This window comes from Pseudopipra pipra, chromosome 16 (genome assembly GCF_036250125.1).
Source record: "Pseudopipra pipra isolate bDixPip1 chromosome 16, bDixPip1.hap1, whole genome shotgun sequence".
Taxonomy (NCBI): Eukaryota; Metazoa; Chordata; class Aves; order Passeriformes; family Pipridae; genus Pseudopipra; species Pseudopipra pipra.
The window spans coordinates 13,609,460-13,636,263 of NC_087564.1; the positions used below are offsets into that span (position 1 = coordinate 13,609,460).

At 52.8% G+C, this 26,804-nt stretch overlaps 1 protein-coding gene and 1 long non-coding RNA gene across 4 annotated transcripts in view; one reads left to right on the plus strand and one right to left on the minus strand.

Annotated features, from left to right (window-relative positions):
• Window positions 1-3,672, plus strand: part of LOC135422846 (uncharacterized) — a 30,785-nt gene extending 27,113 nt beyond the window's left edge. Inside the window, exon 3 of the long non-coding RNA XR_010434612.1 lies at window positions 3,399-3,672. This is a non-coding gene — a long non-coding RNA (uncharacterized LOC135422846). The remainder of the gene's footprint in view (window positions 1-3,398) is intronic.
• Window positions 3,673-19,150: 15,478 nt separating this feature from the next.
• Window positions 19,151-26,804, minus strand: part of KCNJ12 (potassium inwardly rectifying channel subfamily J member 12) — a 34,020-nt gene continuing 26,366 nt past the window's right edge. For all 3 annotated transcript variants that reach the window (XM_064673283.1, XM_064673285.1, XM_064673286.1), the window contains exon 2: window positions 19,151-25,138. In XM_064673283.1, the coding sequence (XP_064529353.1) occupies window positions 23,691-24,980 (1,290 nt within the window). In that variant the 5' untranslated portion in view covers window positions 24,981-25,138 and the 3' untranslated portion in view covers window positions 19,151-23,690. The remainder of the gene's footprint in view (window positions 25,139-26,804) is intronic.

Here is a 26,804-nt window from a genome sequence, read left to right on the forward strand (position 1 = left end):
TACTTTTTTGATGAGAGCAGTTTGCTGGAAATGGGAGAACGTGCAGGTTATCCCAGGTAGGAGAGAAAGTGGTGATGGAGTAAAGGTTCCTTTGAAGTTTTCTGGTCCTACACAGAAAGGACCAGAACACAACAGGAATCAAGCACAAAATCATAGAATGGTTTGGCTTCGAGGAGACCTTAAAGCTCATCTAGTTCCAACCCATGGGCAGGGACACCTTTCAGCTGACCAGGTAGCAGGGGATGTTGCCATGTTCGCAACTCTGCCCCGTTTCTTCTCTCAGAGCCTTGCCTAGCTGAGCCTGGAATTTCCTTGTTGCTTTCTCCTTTCCCCCCCACCCACTTTGCATTTAAGACATCACCCAGCAAATTCTCTCAGCCCCTTCCTGAGGGGAGTGCTTTTTTTTCCCTTCCACATGCTTTGTTTTCACAGTGTTTGAAATGCAGAGTGCTGCTGGCTTATCTTCTATGAGTGCTGTTCTAGGGCTAAAGATGAGCCAGAGGGGGAAGATCAAGACACAGGAGGAAGAGAGAAGGTAAATGGATTAGTCAGGACAACTCTACATGTCTGGGAGCTCTTAACCTTTTGATGGTCTTGCAGGGGAAATGATGGAAGATTGAAATTAGAGACACCCCAACCTAGCCCAACATGGAGGACAGTGAAGAGAAAAGGAAGTGATATTCCCTGGCATCTGCTTTTTGCTCCTTTACTGGGGACTGAAAGTTGGAGGGTTCAAACAGTGTGGCACCAGGCAGTGTGGGTGGAGCTGGACCTGCTTCCATCGAACTGGAAGGGGGGTGTGATTTGACATGCAGCTTTTAGTGCCCAAATACCTTCTGAAAGCTTCTGAGACCACCTTGTCTCTCCTCATGTGGGCAGTTATTCCCTAGTTTCCTAAGGGAATTGCTAAACAAAGACCCAAAATCTGGCGAGCAAGCTGCTGGCTCAGTGACACAGAGCTCGGTTCTGCTCAGGTAGCACTGTGGCTGCAAATTAATTACTGTTAGAGATGCCACCTTCCTGCAGAGAACAGCAATTTCTGCAGAGGGCACAAGGCCTGGTTTCGTCGAGTGCCCAGCCTCTAAGGAGGCCTTCTGGCATCCCTGCACTGCCCATGAGCCCATCTGTTCCCAGTGGGAGCCGCGGGGCCATCAGGCGGTGCCGGATGGAGGCATGTTTTGACTCATGGGTCAGAGGCGGTGCAGAGAAGTCTATCGTTCCCAGTCGCTTCTTTAATTGACACAGTGAAAGAAGCCACATCTTCCTGCTTGGTTCTGACCAGGTCTGTAATTGAATTCAGCTCAACATCTCCGCTCTAGCCCCCCAGGGACCTGTCAATTAATGATGGATTTTTTCTCGCCTTGGGAATTTCTCCTCGCTCCCATTCTTTGTAGTTAATAGGATCTAGTGCTAAAACCGGCAGTAGTGAATCTCCCACCCCCCATTTCCTACCTTTCCCAAAGGTGCCTCATGAAGAAAAGGGCTTGGGCATTAAAAGAGAGATGAGTGAACATCAGGAATTGAAAATGTGAGCAGCTTTCCTGTCTTTTGTTCATTCATCCTTCCTCTCACTCCTCTCAGGCCTTTTGTTTCTCCTTGCCAAAACTGCTTGTGCACACTTCACTCAGGATCTCATGAGACTGTTTTAGAAACTGCAAAGCTGAATTGGATCCTTCTTTTTCCCCACTCAGAGCACAATGTCTGCTTAACCTTTCTTCTTTGGCATCTGTCTCTCCCAGCAAACTATTTGCAGCTCCTGGTTGCAGAGGAATTCCAGTGCTGACTGGGTTTAAAATGGGGGTTGCTGGGGATGTAGGCAGGAGTGTGAGATATGCCGTAAGGTGCAATTTCAGACTGGCTGCAGGAGGCACTTATTCCATGGATGTGCCTTAGCCTTGTCTCTCTAAGCCCAGCCAAAATGTAGAGGTTTTTTGTTGCTCCTAGAAAGGGAAATTTGTTTTGCATGCCAAAGAGTGAGAAAAGACAGGGGTCAGCTGTTCTCCATCCTCTTCATCCTCTTCTAGTCCCTCTTCCCCTCCTCGCATCACCCCAGCTTTCCTTTTGGCATTCCTGACGAGTTACTGCTGCCTTAACACATGCAGTCACCATGGGAGAGATCTTGGGGTTTCTTAAGCTGTTGGATCCTGTTGAACACCCTTGTTAAACTTCGCCCTCACTGCTGCGTGCGGGGAGCTTCCCACGCGGACCAAAGTTCGGTGCCCAGCCCACGGGTTCTCCCCCTCAGGCACTGACGTACGAGGCTCTGCTCGCAGGAGGCGGCGAGGGAGGGAGGGTGTTTGGGAGAACGTGTCTTTGAAGCAATGACTGTTTGGTGAATGCGCAGAGACAAGGAGATTGGGTTTGGTGGGTAACCATGGGAGTCTGGTTAACCAGGGTAATCACTGGTGTCTCCGGTCCCTGCTCACAGGGAAAGCCCCCTAGCCCTGCTCCTTGTCCTGGCCAGCTGCAGCTGGTGATGGGTGGGAGGAAAGAGTGCAGTGGGAAATCCTTCCCTGATCCTCCTCTTGGGGACCACTCTTGGTCCACTTTTCCTGTGTGGGAAGGGACTAAGTTGCCCAGGAGATAAAAGGCAGATACAGGAGATCTGGATCTCTTAGACTTGGTGCCTGCATGAAGAACTAGAAAGCAGAGAGCTTTTACCCCTCTTTTCCTTCACTCTGTGATTCTTTCCCAGTTTCCAGAAGCTTTTCTGGTTTGTTGTTGGGGAGGAAGGAGCCAGGAAATGGAGGGAAGTGCTACAGACAGAAATGCCAAGAGATGCATTGTTGGGCTCTTTTGGTTTGGTTCTTGGGTTGTTTTTTTTTTTACATATGTGTCAGGCCTGTGCTACACTTCTCCATGGGGATCCACATTCACTGCCCAGATCTTCTGGAGCAGAAGGATGAGGAAGATGCTCACACACAGCTGGGAAGAACCTCAGGATGTTGCTTCCAGTCACCTGCTCCTGAGACCATTGAGACGGTACCCTCACATGGTGCTGAGGTTGGTTACACCAAGAGCTCACAGGACAATACAGCTCTGCAGTGTCCCAGAGATACCAGTGCTTGCCATGACTGGTGAGAGGAGCAGAAATATGGAATGGTTTGGTTGAAAGGGACCTTAAAGATCATCTTGTTCTAACCCCCTGCCATGAGTAAGGACAACTTCCATGAGACCAGATTGCTCCAAGCCCCATCCAATATCTTTCTCTCCATGTGCTGAGACCCTCTTTTAGCTGACAGCAACAGTCCTGGAGGCAGGGACAGTCACACCAACATGTGTTTGTGTCCTGCATCCACCAGCTGTGAGGAGGAGGAGATCCCTGTTGTTAGGGTGTGCTGAGACATTACTGGGATCACTGGCTTAGGGACATTTAAGCCTTTGTTTTCTATTCACAGTGTCTCACTTTCCCAGGCCTGGCAGAGAGCAGGGAAGAGTCATCTGCAGCCTGAGTTGAGATCAGCGGGAGCAGGGCTGTCATCCTGCTCGTGCACAGGGCTGTTCTCACGCCCTGTTTCCTTTGTGGACAGAAAGAAGAGTTATCTGGAGCCTGCACCTGCTTCCAGCTGAGGAGAGGAAACACTTCTGGAGGGAGCAGAGGATGGTGGTGGTATCTCAGGAATCCAGGAAGGATCAGGGCTCTGTTGGGCTCAGCACAGTAGAGACTGTTATTGTGAGCTTATGGTCAGGGTGGTTGGAAAAATCATTGCCCTCAGCAGGAGAGGACTCAGAATTAAAGTCATCACCCTGGTGCTTTGTCAAACTGAGCTGCTGGTGTAAGTGAGAGCTACCCTGGGCCACAGAGGACACATTCCCCAGCCCCTGGGCCAGTAAGGGCTGTGCCTTTGCTCCTTGCACTGCCTGCACCCAGCTGCTCACGGATGAGGAACACCTCAGCCAGTGCTTGGCTGCTCCATCGCCCTCCTGGCTGCTTTTGGGCACAGCTGGGGCTCTGCTCCATCCCATGGCAGTAATTTAGTCCTGGAGACACCCAGTTCTGTCCTGGCTGTGTCCCAGAGGCCCTGGAGATCCAAGATGTCCAGACAGCTAAGCTGCATGGCCTGAGGGAAGGGAGGGCAAATATATCTGAGCTGAGTGATCATGTTAATGCAGTGCATTAATGAGGAAATTGAAATAAAGGACTTTATTAGGGATGTAAAGTGAGTTGGTGGCAGGCTGGAAGTCTCCTAATGAGTGCTCTCCCCTGAGTTTTCTACCCTTTCGTGAACCAGGACATGCTGTTTTGAAACAGTACATTAACTCGACACTAAGAGGCTTCTAAGAGGTGGGTGGGGAGGAAGGAGCCAGGAGATGGGGAGGAAGGAGCCAGGAGATGGAGGGGAGCACTAGAGAGAGTGATGCCGAGAGGGTTATACTGGATCTGAATTCCCCTGTGACTTTGGGCATGATGAAGAGCCTGGATACCCCAGCACAGTGAGATGCTGACTCAGTTCTGGACACAACCCCAACCCTTCCCTAACACCGTGTCCTTGGAGGCACCTTCCCACACAAGGAGCTGGGCAACAGCACAGCCAGGTCCCCCCCGGCACAGGGCACCCAGCAGCTCTACTTACCTTTGGTTAAATCACTGCCTCATTAGAGCCTCAAATTAAGTCACCACCTTGCTGGATCAATACCATTTTCCATGATGCACTCGTGACACTAAGGCCGGGAGATGGATTGATGCTGGGAGGCTGAAGTGCTGCAGGGGAGCTCCAGTCAGACCCAGTGCAGGGCAGGGTTTGTTATCAGGGGACAAAGGGCAAATTTCCATGGAGAGCAGCAGCTGATGGCAGAGGCAGGAGGTGTGGGGGAGTGGGGGCACAAGGACAGTGCCCATGTCTCCTGTCACCTCCTGGGGCTTGGTGCTGGACCCCGTTTTAGACCAGAGGGCTGTTATGTGAGAAGCCTGTGGCAGAAATGGTGTCTTCCAGGTGTGTCTGCCCTGGGATTTTGGGCTAAAATGGGCTGTTCTCTCCACTCTCCCATTCCACTTCTCTGTGAGCAGGGTCCGGGCAAGGAAAGGCCAAAGGAGCAGCTCTCATGGGGTGATTGCAGTGGCATGAGGGTGCCTGGGGTTGCCTGATGCCATAGTGGCCCCTCTGCACAGGAGGCACAGCCTTCCCACCCCAGAAGCCACCATCACAGAGGCTCTCTCTCCCCACTGTCCACAGGAACTGCCACTGTGCACTGGCTGGGATAGGACCAAAGGGACCCTTCAGCTGCCCTGACCCTGCTGGAAAGATCTTAACTGGTGTCTACCAGGTGTCAGTGGCTCAGCCGGGGACTGGATCCAAGCGAGGACTCCCTGGGGCTGAGTTTGAGGTGAGTTGGGGCAGTTTGGGATTGCAGGTGCCAGATCACTGTTCTCTGAGCTGCAGCCAGGCCAGGAAGAGTTTGTGGCCAGAGTGAACCCTGGCAGTCCCAAATCCCAGCCCTGGGATGTTTGTACTTCTGCCAGCTCCCCCCACATGGAGGCTCAGAGGGGACACCTCTGCCTTTTCCAGTGGTGAGGACCAGAGACCACCCGCCTTGTCCCGGCCACCTGCCCTGCTCCAGGTGCCAGGGTTAAGGTCACTGCTTCATCTCTTGCCCCCACCTCCTTCACTCAGTGCCTTGCCCACCCCCATGCCCCAAGGAGCACTCAGCCCATGGTCCCCGGGTGCTGGGTGCTTGTCCAGCTGGCTGGAGGAGCAGGCAGTGCTGGTGGGTGGTGCAGAGCAGGGGCTACAACCCCTTCTTCCTGCTGCTGCAGCTGAACACCACATGCTGGGTGACTGGGAGGGGAATGGGACCAGTCTGCTTCATGGACTGAGGGGGTTTGACCCTTCCATTTCCACTCTGTGCATAATCAGAGCCTTTTGTAGAGCCACCCCTTCCCAGCCGCCTCCCTGGGAGCAGGGGGGGAATTCAGAGGAGCCCTAAAACCATCCCTCACCCCCAGACCCAAACACCTCCTGCCCCCAGGGTACCTACATCGCTGCTGAACCAGAACTCCTGGGTGCTGGCTGTGTTTTCTTTATAAACCTGTAACAGCACAATTTATTCAATATATTTGGCATAAAAAAGATGGGATTCCTCCCGTTAATCCCTCTGCAGACATGCCCAGGGGTGACCTGGCAGCTGTTGCTGCTGCCCACCCCAAGATGTGAGGGGGTTGAGTGGGTGCATCTGAATAAAATACAAAAGCAACAAGAGGAGGGCAAAGCTGATAAAAATGTCCAGAGCAGCTGTGGCAATGTGGGCAATGAGGTGGCACCACAATTGGCTGTCGCCTATTTTGAGGCTTATTATCTCTGGCTTGCTAAAGAAACCTTGTTTTTCTGTCCCAGGAGCCCTCTTAGGAGCTGAAGTATTTCTGCAACCCAAAAGTCTCTGACCTGCTTCCAGAAGGGATACAGGAGGAAGTCCAGGGAGCAGGACAGACCCCTTGTGAGGAGTGGGGGCTGCTGGCCAATTTGGGCTGAAGAAAAGACGAGAAGAAGGAAATAACTTTCACGTGGCTCACACAGGGAGCAGTTCATGAGCTGATCCCCACCCTGGGAAGCTCATCCCTGGCCTGGAGAGCAGGAAGAGTGGAGGGCACACAGCTCATGTGGGTGCTGCCAGGGCAGCAGGGCTGTCTCTGTGCAGGCAGAGTTGAGCTCTTTGTTCATCCCTGCTACGAAGCAAGAGAAAAACACTCCTGCTGAGTGCATCCAGAAATAACCCAGGCCTCCAGAAGCCAAAAAAGCTTCCAAGGGGGAATTTTAAAGTGCTGGGAATTTGGCCTCTCAGCCTGTGCTTTGGGCTGCTCTGCTGTTGTAATGTCCCAGGCAGGGAAAGGAAGATTGTGAACACTGCCCTGCTCCTGATGTCCAGGAACTTGCATCTCAACAGGCAACAGTTCACTCATGGATCACCCCAAAACCCTCAGCTCCCATTTCCACCCTAACCACCATCACAGCTCCTGCCTTGAAAGGACACTGGTGATGGGCAGCACTTTCCCTGTGGGATGTACTTTAGGGGTTGTGGTGCCCCAACATCCCTCAGGAGCCCCTCACTGTGCTGCACCCCTGGATCAGCACCCCCCTGAGATGAGGCCTCCTGGCAGGCACAGCCTCACTGCTGGTGGGGCCAGGATTTGGGAGTCTGGAAGGGGAATGTACTAATAATGAGAGGTCCCATTGCCTCTGGAAGGGAGGAGCTAGGGGCATTTATAAACAGGCCTTTCTTGTCTCTGGGAAGGACAGCAGATTCCTGCACTATCCAGATGGAATTTGAGTCACATCGTGAAGAGAACGGTCTCTCAGTGGCACATGTCAGAGGCTGCAGGGAAGATAAGTGTTGCTTCATTGCTCTGGCCCCACTGTTTGTTCCCCCACAGGGATCTCCTGGACAGCTTTTCCATGTGTCAGCATCTCCTCACCACCCCAGAGCAAGGGCATTGCGTGGCAGATGCTCCACGGAGGGAGAGACACCTTGTCACGCAGCAACAGCTCTGCTCTGGCTCCTGGGGCAGCTCAAGGCTGCTCTATCCCTTCATTTGGGGATGTAACCCAGCACATTGCTTGGCTTCCAGCATCCACAGGCAGGCTGCAACCTTTGGAAACTTCCTGTGTCCACGGTGTGTCCCTGCACACCCCAAACTGCCCCTCTGAGGCAGGACACAAAGATGAAATGAACCAAGTGGTCTGGGCACATGCAGGAGGTCATTGAAGATGTGTTGGCTTTGCAAAGCAGATCCCATGATGGATACAGGACCAACTATTTATTTTAAGTTTTACAGGGGGCATTTTCCCTTGCCAGGAGCTGGAGAATAGAGGACCCGGGTACCATCTGCCCAGGGGACTGGTGAATCATCCTATTTTCCAGTTAACAGCACTTGTTTGCTTTGGGAGATCTCCAAGTTAAGGGGGAAGAAAAAGAAAACCCAACCCATGGATCTTTTCCCACACAATGAGAAAAATGCCTTGTTTTCTTTTTTTTTTTTCTTTTCTTTTTTTTTTTTTTTTTCTCCCAACAGCCAGTGTCAACTCTGCTTTTACTTAGCAGTGGGCTGGATAAAAATAGGCTGTGAAGTCATGACGCCTTCGGAAGAAGAACCAGGTATGGCCTGGAGGGAGGGGGTGAGAGGAGTCAGGCTTGGGCGACTGGGACAAAATCCAATGTGATGGAGGCAGGGTCTGTCCCAGGAGAGCTGCTGCTTATCCTGGAGCCTTGTGGGTTCCCCAGCACATTTCTGGGAGAGGCAGGAAGCTCTTTAGTGGATGCTCCAGAGTTCAAGCTGTCCCTCACGTGGTGTGGATGGGGCTGTGACCCAGGGAACTCCAGGAGATGGGCTCTGTGCAAAGCCGAGGCATTCGGAGCTGGAGGCACCCTGGGAAACAAGGTTAGCAGCAGGGAATGGAAGCCAAGGGGTTGTGCTCCTGCTTTCTCCAGGACCATATTGCTGCTGCCTCCTCCCTTAGTTTTCTGCTCAGCTCCAGCTTTTCCTCCCGTTTGATCACTGTGCCAGGCTCTGATCACGCTGGGCTCTTTGGAAAGAGCAGGCTTGGGAGGGGCTTTGATGTCTCCTGCTCAGGGCAGGGGCCCTGGAAAACACTTGGACACCTGGAGCATGAGGAAGTGCAGCTGATGCCCATATTTTGGTTCTGCTGGTAGGGGGTTCCTGTGGCAAAGCCTTCCTAGGGCTGTTCATGCAGGGCTGGGGCACATCTTGAGCTTGGGCAGGCTCAGGGCTGGGGTGGCTGCAGGTGAAGATCCTCTGGACAGAATCTCTCCAATATTTCTGCATCACGGGACAAATCAGGGGTGTGAGGGTAACTTTAGAGCCCCACAAGGGGATGTGAAAGCCCAGGACGTAGCAGGGAGGTGATGAATCCCCCTGCAGGGCTGGCTTGTCTCAGGTGTGTCTTGGCTGAGTGCTGAAGAAGACCCCAAATTGCTGGTCCTCCCCAGCCCTCATTGCAGTGGGATCCTATGGTGTCCCCTCTGTCACCACACAACTCCAGCTCTGTCCTGCCAAAGCCACGCCTACTGCCTTGGCTTTGTACCCTTGCAACCAAGCACCCGCTCAGGCCACAACTGAAACAAGTTTGGCAGGCCTCAGCACAGCCTTCCATGGGTATTTGTGCACATGCTTGGAAGCACCATGGAAGCTGCAAGGAGATGCCAATTTTATGTAGCAAAAGGAGGCTGCACAGCAGGGATGATGGGCCCTGCCAGGACCAGAGAAACCAGAGCTTCAGGCTTTACATTTTCAGGATACAAGGTGGGAGGTTTTTTGCCCTTCTACTTCAACAAATTAAAATTTCCAATGAAAAAAAATAATCCCTGTGGAAACCAGCCTCGCCCACAAGGAAGGAACCTTCTATCAACAAGAAAATTCACATGGTGGGGAAAAAAACATGTCCTTTGCTCTTCCACCCTCTCCTGAGCCACAGTTTCTCCGCAGTGGGAGGCTGGAGAGGCGCGAGGGGAATATCTGCATTTCTCTGGGATCAGTCACTGGAACCAGCATTATCACTGGAACAATGGGCTCAGCCTGGGCCCGCCTTGCCAGAGCGGCTCCGCTGCAGCGATCCCGGGTTTATTTTTGTCCAGGCTTGGAGCAGGTTGTGGAGATCAGGTGACGGTGCCCGAGGAGCGCTTGGCACCACCCGTCCTGCAGCCGCGTGTGTGCCCGTGTCCGTGGGAGCAGCAAGCAGGCAGGGCTGATGGAGCAGGGCTGGGCAGGCAGGGGGGCTGCCTTATCCTTATGGGATTATTTCTCTTGGATGAGCCTGCCCCGGAAACCCCTCATAGGAGAAGGGATGTCTCTCAGTGTGGGGACCACTGGGGATCCCACTTGACCTGGCTTAGAGCTTTGCAATGCGGTCTGGGGAATCAAAACCAGTGGCTGTGCTTTGACTCTGGCATTATGAGCTGGAAACCAGTTTCTGACAGAGTTGAGTCATGGACGTTAAGGGAGGCAATGAAGGAGACACAGAAAGCACTGTGGTGGAGCCAGGAAAGCCCAGCTTCACAAGAACCTCTGCAATGTCTCCATCTCTGAGCTTGCCTTTTTCCACATGGTTTCCATGCTGGGTTGTGTTTGAGCAGTGACCAAGGCACCAGCTTATTCCCCGTGCCACCATGCTGTCCCAGAAGAGCAGTCAGCCTGGCAGATGTGGCTGAGATAACCTTGGAGTTGGCTAATTTGGCAAGGTAGTCCAATCTGCCAACATTCTTGGCCACACAGGGACACCTTCCTTCCATCCCTGCTCCATCCCCAGCCTCAGCAGAGCCCTCTCGCCTGCAGGTTCACCTTCTGCTTTCTCCATCAGCTGGAAACAAGCTGCAGCACTGGAGGGTTTTATTTCCCATGGGGGTGTAAAGAGAGAGGAGCCTGGAGTTGATCAAAGTCTGGGAAATGCACAGGAGCAGCTGTGGCTGGAGGAAGCTCACAGGCTTCTGTACTGGAGAGGGGGCAGAGCTGCACTGGGGTCTGGGGAGACAGGAATACAGAGGGCTGGGGTCTGTTCAGTGGGTGGCACTTTGAGAACAGAGGAACATGACATTAATTTTTCATGTGTGGGATGAGGAGAAGGATGAGGGTGCTGTGCCCCAGCTGGGGGACCAGGCATGTGTGGCATCACACACACGATCACTCTGTGTCCGAAGAATGTGCAGCATCACTGTCCTGTGACTCTACACAAGTCCAGCCTGACCTCAAAGGGAGGCAAGTGTTCTGTGACAGAGGCTGGGGCTCACCCTGATCCTGGGGAGTATTCCAGGGGGTATTCCAGCTGCCACCTGTGAGCGAACCTCACCCTCTGTGGGTCAGGCCATCCTGCAAAGAATCCCCTTTTATATAAATCTCAGCACACGATTTGAGAGTGGAAGGAGCCTACCCTGGCCCAGCAGGTCATTTCAGGCTTGGCTGAGCTCCTTTCCTCTTGAGGGGATGCTTGCCAGCATCTCGGAAATGGCACCGGTGGGATCTGCAGCCCGGGCACAGCACTGTCCGTCAGGACCTGCTCTCTGCAGCTCAGAGCAGCAAATCCCTCTTGCAGCAGGAGGATGAGGATGAATGATGTGGGAGCATATGGAAATCTATGGACCCCTCTGGCAACAGCTGCATTGAGCCTAACACAGCTCCAAGGGTCTGACCCTGCCGATGCCTCCCAGCTGCGTCTCCCTGGATCAGTGTGTCTGGATGTGCCTGATGTTGAGATCAAAGAGCCTGTGTTCATCCACAGGACTGGAAACACTCGATGGAAGGGATGCAGGCGCAAAGCACCATCCTCTTCTGCACTCCCAGCACAACCTTTGCATTGTTGTGTGAAGAAAGGACACACACAGACACACACACACACACACACACAAAGAGAGAGAAATAAAACTGTGGATATCACCCATCAGATCAGTTTTCCTGTGGGGAACACTTCCAGACTGCTCTGCTGGGTGATATTCTGCAGGCATTTAGCCCACAGGAGCTAAATCCAGCTGGGATTTGTAGCGAGGTCTGATGCACCCTCCACTCCCTGGACTGTCACGGTCAAGGCAACGTGTCTTTCTGGGCTGATTAGGGAAAGTGTCAGGGACCTTGCAGCCAAGACTGACAGGCCAGGGCTTCTCCTCTCACTCTGCTGTGTTCCACTAATTGTAGCTCTCCCTAATTAAAAATCAGTGATGTGGCTTTGGCAGCTGCAAGGCAGATCCCCCCGGCGAGCCCTGAGCAGAGACCGGGCAGCAGGGAAGGTTGGAGCCATCCCTGGAACCTGGTACATTCCCTGCTGAGCCCTGGTCAGGTGCTGCAGAGGAGCCAAACATGCAGGAGAGTCCTCAAAAGGAGCAACAAAATCAGAGCCAACCTTGTCAGAGACATGGGGCAGGTGGGAGGGTTGTCCTGGCTCCCGAGTTTTTGTGCTGAGCTGGAGTGAAATGTCCTGTGCCAGCTGCAAAGTCCCTTCACAGGTGACACCAGTGGCTCCAGTGACCACACGGCACTGGGAGCTGGGGCTCTGCAGTGGACCTAGCAGATCCCAGGACACTCCTGTGAGCTGGCAGCACTCTGCCTCTCCCAGGGGACAGGAAGGGCCAGCTCACTGCCAGGCACTTAAAATCAGACAAAGTAAAAGCTGGATGATCTATAGAAGTGCAGTTTCCTGTTGGCTTGCTGGTTGCTGATCTATCAGCTCTTTCTGCTTTGTTATTTCCATGTGAGGATAACTCAGATTGTTTGGGGTATGTCTTCCCATGGGATAATAGTCTCTCTGAGCAAACTCGTCCTGAGTGAAGCCAGGAGGAGCATCCAGTTACCAGCATGAATGGATAATGTCAGAGACTCTGGGGTGATTTCATTAACGAGTGCTGCATCAGTGCAGACTCACACACTCACAGACACCAGTGAATTTTCGCTCCAGACACGACTTCAGCCCAAGCACGTGTCCTGCCCTCTCAGATGGGCAAATAACATGGCCCAGAGTTTTTCATGGAATCACAGAATCCTGGAATGCTTTGGGTTGGAAGGGACCTTAAAACTCATCTTGTTCCAGCCCCCTGCCATGGGCAGGGACACCTTCCACTAGACCAGGCTGCTCCAAGCCCCCTCCAACCTGGCCTTCTCATACTCGTACATGTCCTATTTGAAAATCCATGGGTGAAGGGGATGTTTATCTGCCAGGATGTCAGTTAAGGGCAGGATAGACGATGCTTTTGTCACCTGGAGAAGCTCTAGATGGGAATAGAGACATCAGCTCATATCACCTTAGAGGTTGCTGGAGTGAGGTCTTGAGAGAGGGATAATGGTTTGGGAGAGGGTGAACCTGCACAGCAGCTGTTTCAAGGGCGTGGTACAGAAGGATCCAGAAGAGGAAGGGCAGGCTGTTCTCTCTGCTGGGCACAGACATCATCCAGGTATTGGTGAGCAGATCTTGGAGAGTGGCTCAAAACCTTCAGTGTGGAGAGCTGGGGAGGGACTTTGGACAGCAGCATGGAGTGAGAGGACAAGGGGAAATGGCTTCAAAATGACAGAGGGCAGAGTTATATTGGACATTGGGAAGAAATTCTTCCCTGTGAGGGTGTTGAGGCACTGGCACAGATTGCTCAGAGAAGTTGTGGCTGCCCTATCCCTGGAAATATTCCAGCCAGGTTGGATGTGGCTTGGAACAACCTGGTCCAGTGGAAGGTGTCCCTGCCTGTGACAGGGGGGTTGGAACTAGAAAAGTTTTAAAGGTTTCTTCCAATCCAAATCATTCTGGGATTCGGTGATCTCCCTGAGGAAATGGGGAGGATCGTGCCCTGCTTCTCTCCCTGGCCCACAGCCAGGGAGGACTTGCAGATGGAAAGCTTGTGGCTGGGGCTGGCTGCTCTCAGCAGGCTAATAATACCCCTGGGAGAAGGTCAGGTGGGCAGCAGCAAGAGCAGCTCCTGTTACAGGCTCGCCCTCAGCTGCTGGAGCCTCTAGAAAGTTTTGGGATGTCTTGGAGGAGAGCTGGGACTGCAACTGCTCCTCCATCGGCGGGTTTCCTGGGGAGGTGATGGCAGCCAGCTGCGAATGGTTATCCCCACCTTGGTGTGGAGAATTGCTTTAGCCCCCAGGACAAGTCCCTGCTCTCCCATCCCAGCACTGCATCCTCCATGTCAACACATCCTGCCCTGCTTCCCCATCCCAGCAGGACGTGGCCACCACGGGGCAGGCCACCGTGCCATCCCACCGCCACAAATGTCCCAGCAGAGAGGGTTTTTCTTGCTGAAAAGCTGCTTAGCAGCTTAAGGAAACAATAAAAGTAGTATTATCTTCAATGGTGAGGCAGATGGTTTGGATGATTGGTTTGACTTTTAAGCTGGATTTGAGCTACGGATATTCTGATTTTTAACAATTTTTGGCTGGTCAGACTCCGGTGGAGTAATCCCCAGATTCCTGCTCCCCTTAAATCCAGTCCTCTCTGTGCCAGGGGCTGTGGGATGGAGACCTGCACTGGCTGGGGGGTGGCACGCATGTGAGGGGGCACCCAGACCCCCACCACCCAGGCTGGCAGCCACCTGACCTCTCTGCCACCACCACGGCCACCACTATCCCTCTGCATGCCAGTTGTCACCGCTGCCGCCGCAGCCTTGTCACCCTGACCTTGTGGGTACAAAGCCCCTCTCTGGTCCCATCCCGCGTGGGCGGCAGCGCTCTGCAAATCCATCGCTGGCAGGAGCCCAGGCCTGAGCTTTCTTCCCCCAACATTGTCTTCTGCAGAGGGATTTATTTAGTTTTTCTCCTAATTATCGGGAGCTGTGGACTTCCCGCCACCATCTGAGCGCTGGTCCCAGCCCGGGGAATTGCTCCTGCCGACACGGAGCCTGTTCCTGCCGTCGCCCCCACACCCGGTGTCAGTGTGCTGCTGCCGTATGGAGCGCTCAGCAGATGATGTCCCGCTCACCAGGACATGGCCAAGGCCCTTTTCCATCCCTCCTGCAGCAGGGACCCCCAGCCATCCAGGAATCCCTCCAGGGATAAGGGATCTGCCTTGCTCCAGGACTCTCAAGCAGCTTCTGAGGCTTCTTGGGGTTGCCGTGTACCCATGCGGAAGGCCAAGAAGGGATTTGGGGATGAAACCCACATTCAGCACTGTTGGGGTTGGGCAAGACTCCTCTGGAAGGTGGTTCCAGCCAAATAAATGCCATCCCTGGAAATTTCATGGGCATTTTCAATTCCAGTACTGAGGGACATGCAGCACCCACCCAGGGAGTGGTCTCAGGTTATTAATGACCTGCCTCAAGCCCTGCAGCTGCCCCACCTGAGAAGAGCCATCACACCCATCCTTCATATTAGAACCATTTTTATTTAGCAAATCTCCAGAGCTTTAAAATAAAACTCCCCTAAAACAAGGGTCATCTTTGTGTTTACATTGAAATTGTAAACTTGGCGAAAGAGGAAGACTTCTACAGAGGTCAAAGGTCACCCCAAACATCCCTTTAAGAGAAATAACATCAGTTTTCTGTTCTCAGTGCTGGTCAGCAGACACCAGAGGAGCAGAGGGGAGGGAGGGAGGAAGGAAGAGAAGGACTGATGGAGGTAGAGGATTTGGAGAGTATGCAGTTTGGTTCAGTTCTGCTACCAAAATACTTCCCTGCTGCACCCGGATCATGAAACAGCAGGGGGAGCGGGGGGGGGGAAACCCCAGTTGTAGGGGAAAAAACCCTGTTGTAAAGAAAAGTGGTTGTTTGGGGTCTGTTTGTGGGAGGCAGAGCAGAGGTTGCGGGGAGGTGAACCTGGAAAGGGTGAGGTGTGGCGGTGCCCGGCGGGTCCCAGGGAGGAGGCAGCACCTGGCAGCGGGATGCAGGGATGGGATGGGGAGCGGGACGGTGCGCCGCTGCAGTAGCTGCGAGCTCGGTGCCCGATCCCCAGCAGCCTTTCCCCTGCCGGCTCCCGCGGGGCCCGGCAAAGCACTGTCAGAGCTGCCAGGCTTATCTTTAGCTCTGTTCCCTCCCTCGCCCCCGCGCCCACCTCCTCGCCGCGCACCGCGTCCCCGGCCCCCACCAAAACACGCCGTTACATAAGCGCTCGCAGCAGCCATCTGGGGCTGAGTCAGCCACGAACCCAAACGGACAGCAAGCCCCCGGGGCGGGGATGCCAGTCCCCGGATAGCGGCCTTTTGGGGTCATCCCCCCGTTAATGCCATCTCAGAGTGTCCGGCGCCCCCAGGCAGACTCGGGTGGCAGCCCTGTGAGCAGGGAGCCTGGAAGGGGACAGCGAGAAACGCCTCAGCCTGGGGGACTGGAGTCATGCTTGGGGTCATCGGGCAAAGAGGGGAAGGCTTCATTGCACACTAATGAGGTATTGCCAAAATAAATGTGCCAGCTGCAGGGGAAGAGGAGAGGGAACATTGACTGGCTGGAGTAGGGGAGTTGATTCACCACCTTGGATGTGTCTCTGCCATCTCCATCCACAGTCCTGATATCCCATTGGAAACCCCTCTGTGCTTTTTTCCTTAAATCAGCACCACCAAGCCCAGTTTGATTCCAAATTTATTAATTTGGGGTCTTACCCCAAAGCCCGGCATCAGGACAGGGGGTGTCCTTCACCTCCTCCTTAAAATCACTATTTTTCCCTGGGAGCAGCATCGTGGTGAGAGTTTGTGACCTGAACTTTGCAGCATTGTGCTGATTCACAACAGCTTGTCACCGAAAACTGCCTAAAAATGACAGAAAAAGGGACGCTGACTCATGTGTTTGCCTTCCCCGAGTGAGGAGAAATGTGAAAGGTGAACAAAGTACTTAACGAGTGATAATTACATTCAGCGCTGAAAAATCCAATCCATATTAATAAGCCGGCATGTTATTGCTAATAGAGGCATTTTACAATTAAAAGAAAATAAATCATTTAAGGTTTTTAACCTTGACAGTGACCTTTTAACAACAAGTGCAAGGAAACCCCTAATTTTGTCCCACTCACAATAATAAATCTCTGTTAAGGAGAAACTCCAGCTGCTGCCTTCCCGGACTCCCTGCAAAGCACTGGGGGCTGGTTCCCTGACAATATCCTGTTATACAGAGGGATGAAAGCTGGCATGGGATGGGGTGAAAGAGCTGGCCCCTCAGTGGGAGAGCTCTTGGCATTGCCATTCCAGCCAGGCGGAGGGGGAGAAAGGAGCAGGAGAGGGTCCACCTTAATGCAGGATGAAAAAGCAAATTGCCAGCAGGAGAGCAGAGATGCTGCTCCGTTACTATGGTTACCCCCAGAGACAACCCAGCATCCCTGGGTATCGCCCTGAGGTACCCGGAGCATCCCTGGGTCTCGCCCTGCAGTACCTGAGATGCTCCCGGCCACCCCAGATGGCACTGGGGCAACTCAGGTGGGCAAGAGATCAAATTTGGAGGGTCTTCTGGGGTCTGAGGTTCTTGGAGCAGCCAGGAGAGAGGATGACTCCAGGCTGGATGGAAGAGCAGCGTGACCAGGGCAAAGTTCCTGCCTTCATCCTTCTGAGATGAGGGGATCTGATGGGAACCTAGAGCTCCCAGCCCCTCTGCCTATTCTCTACCTCTTGGTAAGGGACTGGCCCCCACAGATTTCAGTGGGTTTGAGTCAAACCCATCCAAGCCGATGAAAAGCCACCCTGCTTTTGGGGAGGCCAAAATCCTCTGCAAGGGCACAGAGAGATGCTCTGATCCCCTGAGGCTGAAGGGAAGAAGGCAGGAGAACAGTCAGTGAGGGCTGGTGCAATGCTGAGTTAAAGTGAGGGTTTTAGCATTTACAAACATCTTGTGGAGGTTGCCAGCTAAGAAACAGCCCCAACCTCATCCCATTGGTTACAATCCCTGCCAAAAACATCCCAGCCCTGCCTGTGAGGTGTAAGAGAGGTCCTTCCCTGCTGAGCCACCCACTGCCTTCCCATCCCTGCTGCTCCCACGCCTCAGTTCAGCTCTAACCCCCAAAGGTGAGGGTGGTTGGATTGAAATAAAGCCAGGACCAAACACCCTGGTAGCACATTTCCCGTGGTTCCAGCGCCGGCTCAGCTCCCTGGGGATTTCTGCTACAAGCAGCCACTGAGGGAGGAATTCTGGAGGCAGTGGGAACCATCCCCGGGGAGCTGCCGGCTCCTGAATCATTAAATGCTTCCACAAATGAAGCGGTGGGGTTTGCAGTGCAAACTGCTGCACGAGGAGTCAGTGCCGCATGGCAAAGTGATCCCTGGGAGCGGAGGCACGGGAGCCGTGGGAAGCTGCTGCACGGGCCGGGGTGTGTCCCCAGGAGAGATGCTGGCAGGGCCCTGCCAGAGCATCCCCCACGTCCTCCCTGGCATTTTCCTTTCTGAGATCCAGCCCGTGTTTTGGAGTAGCGTTTTTCCCATTTCACCTCCTGCCTGCCTGTGACAGGCCCTTACCTTCTTCAGGAGCCCCCGCCCCTCTCCTCAGCAGGAGAAAAGCTTCCAGAAAAGCATCTGGTCCAGATTTAAAGGCATTACGAGACAGAGATTGGTGGTTTGTTCTAATAGCTAATCATTATTAAAAGATCTCTCCTTATTTCAGAGATAGATTTGTCTGGCTTCTGCTTCCAGGAAGAGGTGGTTATTATGCCTTCCCTTGTAGATTAAGTTACCTCTTTGTACCAGTGTATCCTACCCATGACAAATGCTGTAATCAAGTCACCTCTCAGCGTCCCCCTTTGCTAAATTAAATGGGCTTTGCTCTTAAGTCTTGCTTAGCCCCGTCCCTTCCTGTGGTGATTACAGTGAGTGGTTGGCAGGGATTTTTTTTTTAAATGGGTAGAAAACTTCCTTATGGGGAAAGGGATGGAGCCGATGGGACTCCAGTGACCATCGGCTGTGGGTGGAAACTATCAGCCACCAGTCACTCAACCCGGATTCAGACCCATGACCAGCCCGAGGAATGATGATTAAGAATTTCTCCAGGTTATTTCAGTGCATGAGCCCCTGAGGCAGCCAGGTGTAAAAGCCAGGAGGAAAATCCAGGATGGCAAATCCAGGGGCTCTGTGTCCACCAGGCCATTAACCTCTCTGTAAATAGCATCCCACAGACTCTCTCCGCTCTCCTTCAGCCGTGACGTACCATTAAAGACATTTAAACTGTCACTTGGACACGACGTGATGTCCCCTGAGGTCCCCGCAGGAGGCAATGCCCGTAGGAAACAAATCCTCCCGGAACCCAAGGGGGACCAAGGTCGCTCCAGGAAGATTTGTTGGGTCAGTCTCAGGTGACTGGGCTCGTTCTGCCTGGTCGTTTTCCCATCTCCGGGCTCCCTGCATGGCTGAGCTGATCTTGTCCCCTGGATAAATCCCATCAGGAAGTGCAGTGGAGCAAGTGGTACTCACGGATGAGGCCATGTGGGAAGGGGGGACCCTGCAGAGCCCCCCGTGCTGCCAAGCATCCCTGCAGCCCCTTCCCATGCAGGGAGGAAAATCATCTTTCCTGCAGGACAACAAGGAAAATTCAGGTGCGTGGCTTCTGCTCCGACCTAGAGGCAGCAGAACGGATATTTGCTAAAAAGCTCTTAAAAAAAAAAAAAAATCTCTGTTTGTCCTGCTGGCCCCAGTTTTGCTCAAAGTCTTGCTCAAAGTTTGCTCCACATACATCCTGTATGTGTGACAACTGACAGACTTAGAACCACGTTGGAAGTTGGCTACAGGCAGACACTTCCCTAGGATCTTTAAAATATACATCACGACGCGAGATATTTTAAATAGATCAAAATACATTTATTACATATTTATATTATTTTCTCTAGTCTATTTATATCTTTTGGAGACTCTTATATATAATATATATAATATATTTAAAATAACATAAAATTAGCCAGTTTTGTCATCTGAAATACATTTTACAAATATATATATACATTGTCACATATATCTCAAATATATGTGCAATGAGACAGAGAAACACCAAAGGTGGAAAAGGTACAGATACTTCATTGCATCCCTCGGCTTCTCTACCACCATCACCCCAGCGAACAGACTCAGTGTTTTACCCCTGGGAAACCAGTGCTCCCAGCTGCCAACCTGCCTGTGTGAACTAATTCCAGGTCCCGGCCCCCAGACCACGTGGGACCAAGCCTGGAGGAGCACTGGGGTGTGTTTGGGGGGGATGGAGGAAAGATGGGCACCCTGGGAGAGGGCAGCAGGACAGCTGTGCACAGCTGGTGGACAAGGTGATGGGCAGCACTGGGTTGGGCACCATCCCACATCCCACCCCTGCTCATAACGCATCCGGATCCTGCCCTGTGCCAACCCCCCGTGGCAGCATTCCTGAACTGGGGGGGGGTGAGAGCGGGATGGGGCCGGAGTGCCACACCCAGCTGTCACACACTCATTGCAGTGTGCAAGAAATGAGAGGGGGAAACACACAGAGGGGATTCTTTTGGTTGTCAGCACGAGAGGAAAGGAAAGAGCAGGAGGGTTTAAAAATAAACGTATTTGTTCTGCCTTATTAAAGATAGAAAAGGTGGCTCTGAAATCATCTCCTACAAAAGGTTTGAAGGTCAAGCAGGCACCGAATCGCGGAAGGTTGAGCGCTAAGTGATTGTCCCAGCCTGAAAAGACTAAGTGCACTAAACTGGGTTGTGAGAAGCTAAGGCTTGTCCCGACAGCCCCCAGCCCCAGGCACCCCCTGCCCGGCCCAGTGGGGACCCTGTGCCTGGCAGGGCACAGGATGCTCTTTCCAGAGGTGGATTTGGGGTGCAGGACTGCGGCTTCCTGCTCTCACTGGTGCATCTCTGTGGGGTGAAGCCAAGTGGGAGCAGCAGCGGGTCCAGCCCCTGGTCCCCAACCAGGGTGGCTGCTGCTGCCAGAGCTGCCCCGAGCCCTGGCCGAGGGCAAACCCTACGGGAGGCTGGCCAGGAGGATTAGCGGCTCTCTCCTTTCTCGGCCTCCTGCCATCCTCCAAGGATCAAGTGTAATGCTGGAGTTAACTCCAAGGATGGAGCCGGTTCGCTGAAGGAAATGGCAGGCGGCTGTTTTGGGGGGGACATTTCCCCTCGCTGGACTCCAAACCCCTTCCCACAGGGATGCTGCTCATCCGTGCTGTGACCAACACCAAAACCCCACACCGAGAGCAGCCCTGTGCCTTCCCAACCCCTCCAGGGAAGGGAAGTGCTTCCTTCACCTTGTTTTTCTTTTTTACCACTTTCTTTGACAATTTATGGGATTGAAACTATGGCTGGGCAGCCTTCCTGATGCTCCCTGATGGTAGGAAAAAAGACCAGTAGCTCAGAGCACTCACAGGTAGGCAAAAATAATATTAATACACTATGTACCAGCGTGGTCCATGGCCAGGACAAGGACTATACAGTATATTTACGACGTCTCACCAGAGCTAGACCCTCACTAGCAGGGTTTGGGGCAGGGAGTGAGTGAACAGGGTCTGGGGAGGGTCCAAAACCCCCTCACCCTTTCAGCCTCGGGCACTCCCCATCCCAGTTCACATCCTCCTACACAGCAGTTTAAAAATACATCTGTATATATTATTCTATTCTCCCAGGTAACACTGTACAATCATAGAAGTTTCTTTAAAAGCAATAATTTACTTAAAGACATCTCTATTTCTCTTTTGTTTTTATACAAATATTTACTGTGATATATATATATATATAAAGAAATTAACCCTCTGAGAACTCTACAGCAGCAAGATGTGCACCTTTTTTTGTTTTGTTTTTTTTTTGTAATAATTATTATTTATTCAAAAGAACCTAAAACCACTTAAAAGCATTTTTTTAAAAAAATAAATAAGTAGTACTCACACAAAATCTCTCTGTCCCCCCCCCCCGCATCCTTCCCAACCCCCCCAGATGCTATGGTGCAAAAAGTGAGGGGCAAACCCCTCCCCCCTGGGAGCAAAGGGACTGGTGATGGGATGGCATCCACCTTCGCTGCCTCAGAAACATAAATGCCATGGCTGGAGCTCAGTGGCACATCCCTACGTGTCCCCACTTTTGGGGACAACCCATCTAGGGCACTCAGTGCTGAAAAAGCTGCCTCCTGGCGCTGCCCCTGGGGATGTTTTCTCCCAGTGGCCAGTTTTTAGGGGCAGCCAAAAATGATGCAGCCCCTTGGTTGGCAGCGTGGGGTGACAGTGATGGACACTGGTGGGAAGAATCTCCGCAGGGATGAAGTCCCGGTGCCCAACAGGGTGCTCGGTGGCACAGGGCAGGGGGACACGCTGGGGTATGCCATCCCTAGAGCCCTTGGCAAGGAGATGGGGATGGGGACACAGAACAAATCCTGCCTCTGCCACCCGTGTTTGGACACACCACAGCAAGTTACGGCTCCAGGACATGGCTTCACTGACGTGGGCTGGGGGGAGGAAAGCACCGGGAGCCCGTCACAGCCCAAACACGGCAGGGGACCCCGCTCTCGAGCCCTTCTCCCCAAGCATGGGTGCTGCCAGGGCTCCATGCCCAGGGTTGGATGTGGGATGCCCACGGCTACAAAGCTTTTCCCATGGCCACAGGGAGCAGGGAGCTGGATTTCGGCTCCCAGAGCACCAATGAGCAGCACGGATGGATGAAGGGACCCACAACCTGCATCTTCCCGACTCCTTCCCTCTGTGCAACAATGGGGAGCAGGGCAGGAGCGAAGGCTTCCCATGCATGGGCTGGTTTGCCCTGTGCTGGAGCAAAAGCTAAACCAGCTTGTCACCAAGGCCAGCCTAAAACACGGCAGATGAGGGGATGTGGGTGCTGCAGAGCAAAGGAAACGTGCCCCAGTGGGGGGGTGCAAAAGGGGTGCTGTGGAGGAGGGCTGGGGTGCGGGATGAGTTCGCATCTCTAAGGCACAATCCACCTTGAGGCTGGGACACAGGGGTGGGTTGAAGCTCAAGACTGGGTGATTTTCTCGACTGGCATCTCTTGTTTGGGGAAAAACATCTGCCTCTGAAGCAGGACCTTCTGGTGAATAGGGAATTCATAAATCCCAGCCCCGGCACAGAGGTGGCTCCTGTGTTAGAAGAAGTGCAACCCTACAGCATGACTTTCACATTGGTTTCCATGTTTAAAAATATTCTTCAGGGAAGAAAAGTACCAAATTGGTTGGAAAGGTGGGAAAATACCCAATTTGGACAGCTTTCCACTCTCCTTTTTGTGCTTCTCATTATTTTGTCCCAGTCGTGATGGAATTTATGAATTCCCCATCAGAGATTTTGGGGGAGACCCAACACTCAGCAGCTGATGTTCCAGACCCCATTTCCACCCTGAAAATCAGTATTTCCAGATATTGGCTAATTACTGTGTTTACAATGCTTTTTTCTATCACAGTCCTTCTTATCCTTATTACCTCCTTTGCCAGTAATTCCTCTACTTGCTTTCACTCCCACAGACCTCCAGTCACTTACATCTGTTTTCTGCCTATGAAGCCATGCCAGTGGAAAACAAACACCTCAAAATTGGGTGCAGTCTTGACTTCTAGCTCTTGCATCTGCCCAGCAAGTCACCCCCTCAAAGGACCCCAGTGGCTTCTTCATTCCCTTGTTCATTTTTAAAAAATACTGAATGACTTCTTTCAGATTTAATATTATTATTATTATTATTGTTATAATTATAATAATAATTATTATTATTATTTTGGTAAACAGTCTCCCAAACGGTTCGGTGAAAAAATTAAAAACCCTCTCACCTCCCTCCCCCGTTTTTTCCCCAAATTAAAAAGAAGTAAGTTAACGTTGCATGTTATTTCAAGTGTTGTTCTTGTGCAACTGAACCAGACCGCCTACCGAAGGAGCAATTTTTTTTGTTGTTGCTGCTCAGTTAAAAAATAAAAGGAAAAAAAAAAAAAACTAGAAAGAGAAAGAGAGAGTAAGATTCGTTTCCTGATATTTCCTCTTTTTTGGATCTCGCAGTGCTCGGCTCCAAGACAAGGCTGGCGTTTTCCCCCGCGGGGGGGAGCAAAGCCCCGCGGGGCCGTGTGGGGCCAGCGCCTGCTCGCGCCCCACGGAACCTCCTCTCTTCATCTGTCCATCCATCCGTCCGTCTGTCCATCCCCCCCGCAGCCGCCGGCCCCGCCGCGGGCGCCGGGCGCGGGACACGCGCCGTGGGCTGCCACCGTCCCCTCCTGCAGACCGCTCAGTGGTTATTGCGATGAAACTGAAAACTATGAACGAGACTAATTTCTCAAGCATTCCTATGGCACTTGCATTGTTCTGCATAATTTTGAGCGGGTTTTAGGGGAAGAGATTAGAGGAAGGAAAAAAAATACCCTTGGAAAAGTCAGCGGAAGGACCAAGAGTCATATTTCCGACTCCCTCCTGTACGACCGTTGATCCAACGCTATTGTGGCTTGAAGCCTGTCGAACTCGTGCCTGTTGTCAGGGCTGATGTCCTCCAAACCCCGGCTGTCATCGTCTTCCTCTTCCTCGTCGCGGCTCATGAAGGCCAGCTCGTTCTCGTAGCAGAAGGAGTTGGTGCTGGGCAGCAGGAATTTGTTCTCCACCAAGTCCTTGGCGCTGCAACGCGGCGTGGACGGGACCTCATAGGTTTTGTGGAAGTGGGAATAGTCTACTTTGTACTGGTTTTTCTCCTCAAATAGGACAGGCTCGAAGCGGTGGCCCCAGAGGATCTCACTGGCCAGGTAGGAGCTCCGAGCTTGCGTCGTCATGGCTGTGGCTTCTACCATGCCTTCCAGGATGACGACGATCTCAAAGTCATCTGTCTCCAAGTCCTGGCGGCTGATCCCAAACAAGGGGCTGTCTTCGTTGATCTCATGGAGAATGGTGATGGGGGACACCAAGAAAATACGGTCCAAGCCTTTATCAAACCCCACGTCGATGTCTATTTGGTCGAGGGGTATGTATTCCCCTTCCTCTGTGATCCTGGGCTTAATTAGCTGAGCTCGTACGTGGGCTTCTACTATGTGGCTTTTACGGAGGTTCCCAACTCTCCACATCAGGCAGAGTTTTCCATCTCTCATTGCCACTACTGCATTATGGCTGAAAAGTAATGTCTGGGCCCTTTTTTTGGGCCTGGCCATTTTTGCCATTATTGCACCAATCATGAAAGAGTCAATTATACAGCCCACGATGGACTGAACCACCACCATGAAGACCGCGAGCGGACACTCCTCCGTCACGCAGCGGAAGCCGTAACCAATAGTCGTTTGGGTCTCAATGGAGAACAGAAAAGCAGCCACAAAGCCATTGACCTGCAGAACGCAAGGCTTGAAGGTATCGTCTCCACCTGGGTTTTCTAGGTCTCCATGAATGAGTGCAATTAACCAGAAAATCAGCCCAAACAATAACCAGGACACCAGAAACGCCAGGGAAAAGAGCAAGAGCATATACCTCCAGCGGATGTCAACGCACGTGGTGAACATGTCTGCAATGTACCTCTGTGGTTTGTCATCCATGTTGGTGAACTCCACGTTGCACTGACCATTCTTCTTTACAAACCTGTTTCTGCATTTCCTCCTGGTGTGGATTTTCCCGTTACCAAAGCCGTTGATACCTGGCATGGTGGTCAACCTCAGCCCGTCTTCCTCGGAGGACACGATGCTGTAAGGGTTGACTCTGCCTGTGGTCATCCCTGAGCCAAGCCCACAGTGAAGGTGAAGGGTCCTGCGATTCCCAGTGTCCCCCTGACCCACCCCTGCCCACCCCCCAGATTCTGTTGCGGTGGAAGAGAAGTCCCAAAATTCCTCGTCTTGGCTGCCACGTCACCACGCTGATCCTGTGAGAGGCTCTGCAATGAGAAAACAAAGACACGGCCGTTACCTCTCATGGCAGTGGGACCCAAGGGGCTCTTTGGCCATGGGCCTGATGGGGTGCATGTTGAGTGACAACCCCTCCACTGCCCTAATTCTTCCTTCTATGGACAGGCTGCTCCCAAAAAACACAGAGGAGGAAGGAAGAATGTCTTAGATTTTGTTCTTTCGTAGTATAAACTGAGTGAGGAAACCTTGCTGGGGTGATGCAGCATTTGTGGAACCCTCAACAACTCCAGTGGATGAAAAACCTTGGGTAGCACTGGAATTTCTCCAGCTCCACTTTCTCATGAACTCTGCAGCTGGAGAGGCAAGCAGAGAGGCAGAGCTGCTCTCCTCAGGACACCGATATCAATAAAGGTACATCCGGAAGCAGCTCCTTCGGTTCACATTGCCCCTGCCAGATGGATCAATGCCCAGCCAGCGCCTGACCTCCCAGCACCGGCTCTTCTGGGGTCAAGGGAAAGCACAGGGAGATGTGGATTTAACCTCTGTCCTCCTGCCCAAGGATGGGAGAGGACACAGCCAATGTGCAGCTGGTTGGAGAAGGCCCCGGGAAGGCACTCGCTAGGGGCAGATGTCCTGAGGAGCAACTTTCCCAACATATCCACTGGGACATGGAGCCATCTACGGTCATGGATGGGTTTTGCTGGCCAAGCCTTATGAAGGAACAGCTGCCACTTGGGAAGGGGGAGCTGTTTTGGTCCCTTCTGGAGGGTTCAGCTGCAGGGTCAAAGACCTACACTCAGCTTTGCCTGGGAGAGAGGTGACATGGACACTGGGGAGGTGACCCAAGCTGGGTGGGCTCCTCAGTGCAGGTGAGCCTGTGGTGGGGGAATCCAGTGAAACCCTGTCAGGCTGCTGGACGCCCCCAGCCCCTCATAGGACTGCATCAGAGAGTGGACAGGATTGTGGAGAAGCCCTGTGGCACATCCCAAGCACCCCAAAGAGATGGCACTGCAGGAACACTCCTCAAACCATCTCCTGCCACAGGTCACCTCTTATTTAGTGCCATGGGATGTGTCACTGGGGATGGAACCACCTTGCTGGCACTGAGACCTTCACAGGGCAACAACGTGGTGAGGGATCAGGTGCAGAGCCCCCCACGACACCCCGTCCTCGCAGCACAGAGGCAGCAGCTCCTGCCTGGGGGCAGAGGTGAACCCGCCGGGCCGTACGTGCTGTGCCGGATCCGCTGGCCCGCTCGATGCAGTCGATTCCTGCAATCAGCTCCAGCGCCTGGGGACACACTGGGACAAGCACACCCTTTCCATTACACAGTGACCAGCACCAGGGAGCATTGCCAGGCACAGCCTGCCTGGGGCTGCATCAGCCAGGCTCACAGTGATACCCTGGACTGCCTTTTGCTGAAATGCTCCCCAAATTCAGCTTGGGAAACAGGAATCCCTCCAGAAGCTCAACACCACAAGCAAGAGCACTGCCCAAACCTCCCAGGTGCTGGGCACAAATCCATGTGTGCCACCACCTTACACCAAGCAACACATTTCTGCCTGCTCCGATCTGGGCACAACCATTTCTTATCCACAAAGTTGATTTTTCAAATGCCACAGTTGTTTGTTGGCGCCTCAGCAGACCAAAGGATTGCTTACACATGACTGGGGCCATCAGCATGAGAGCCTTTCC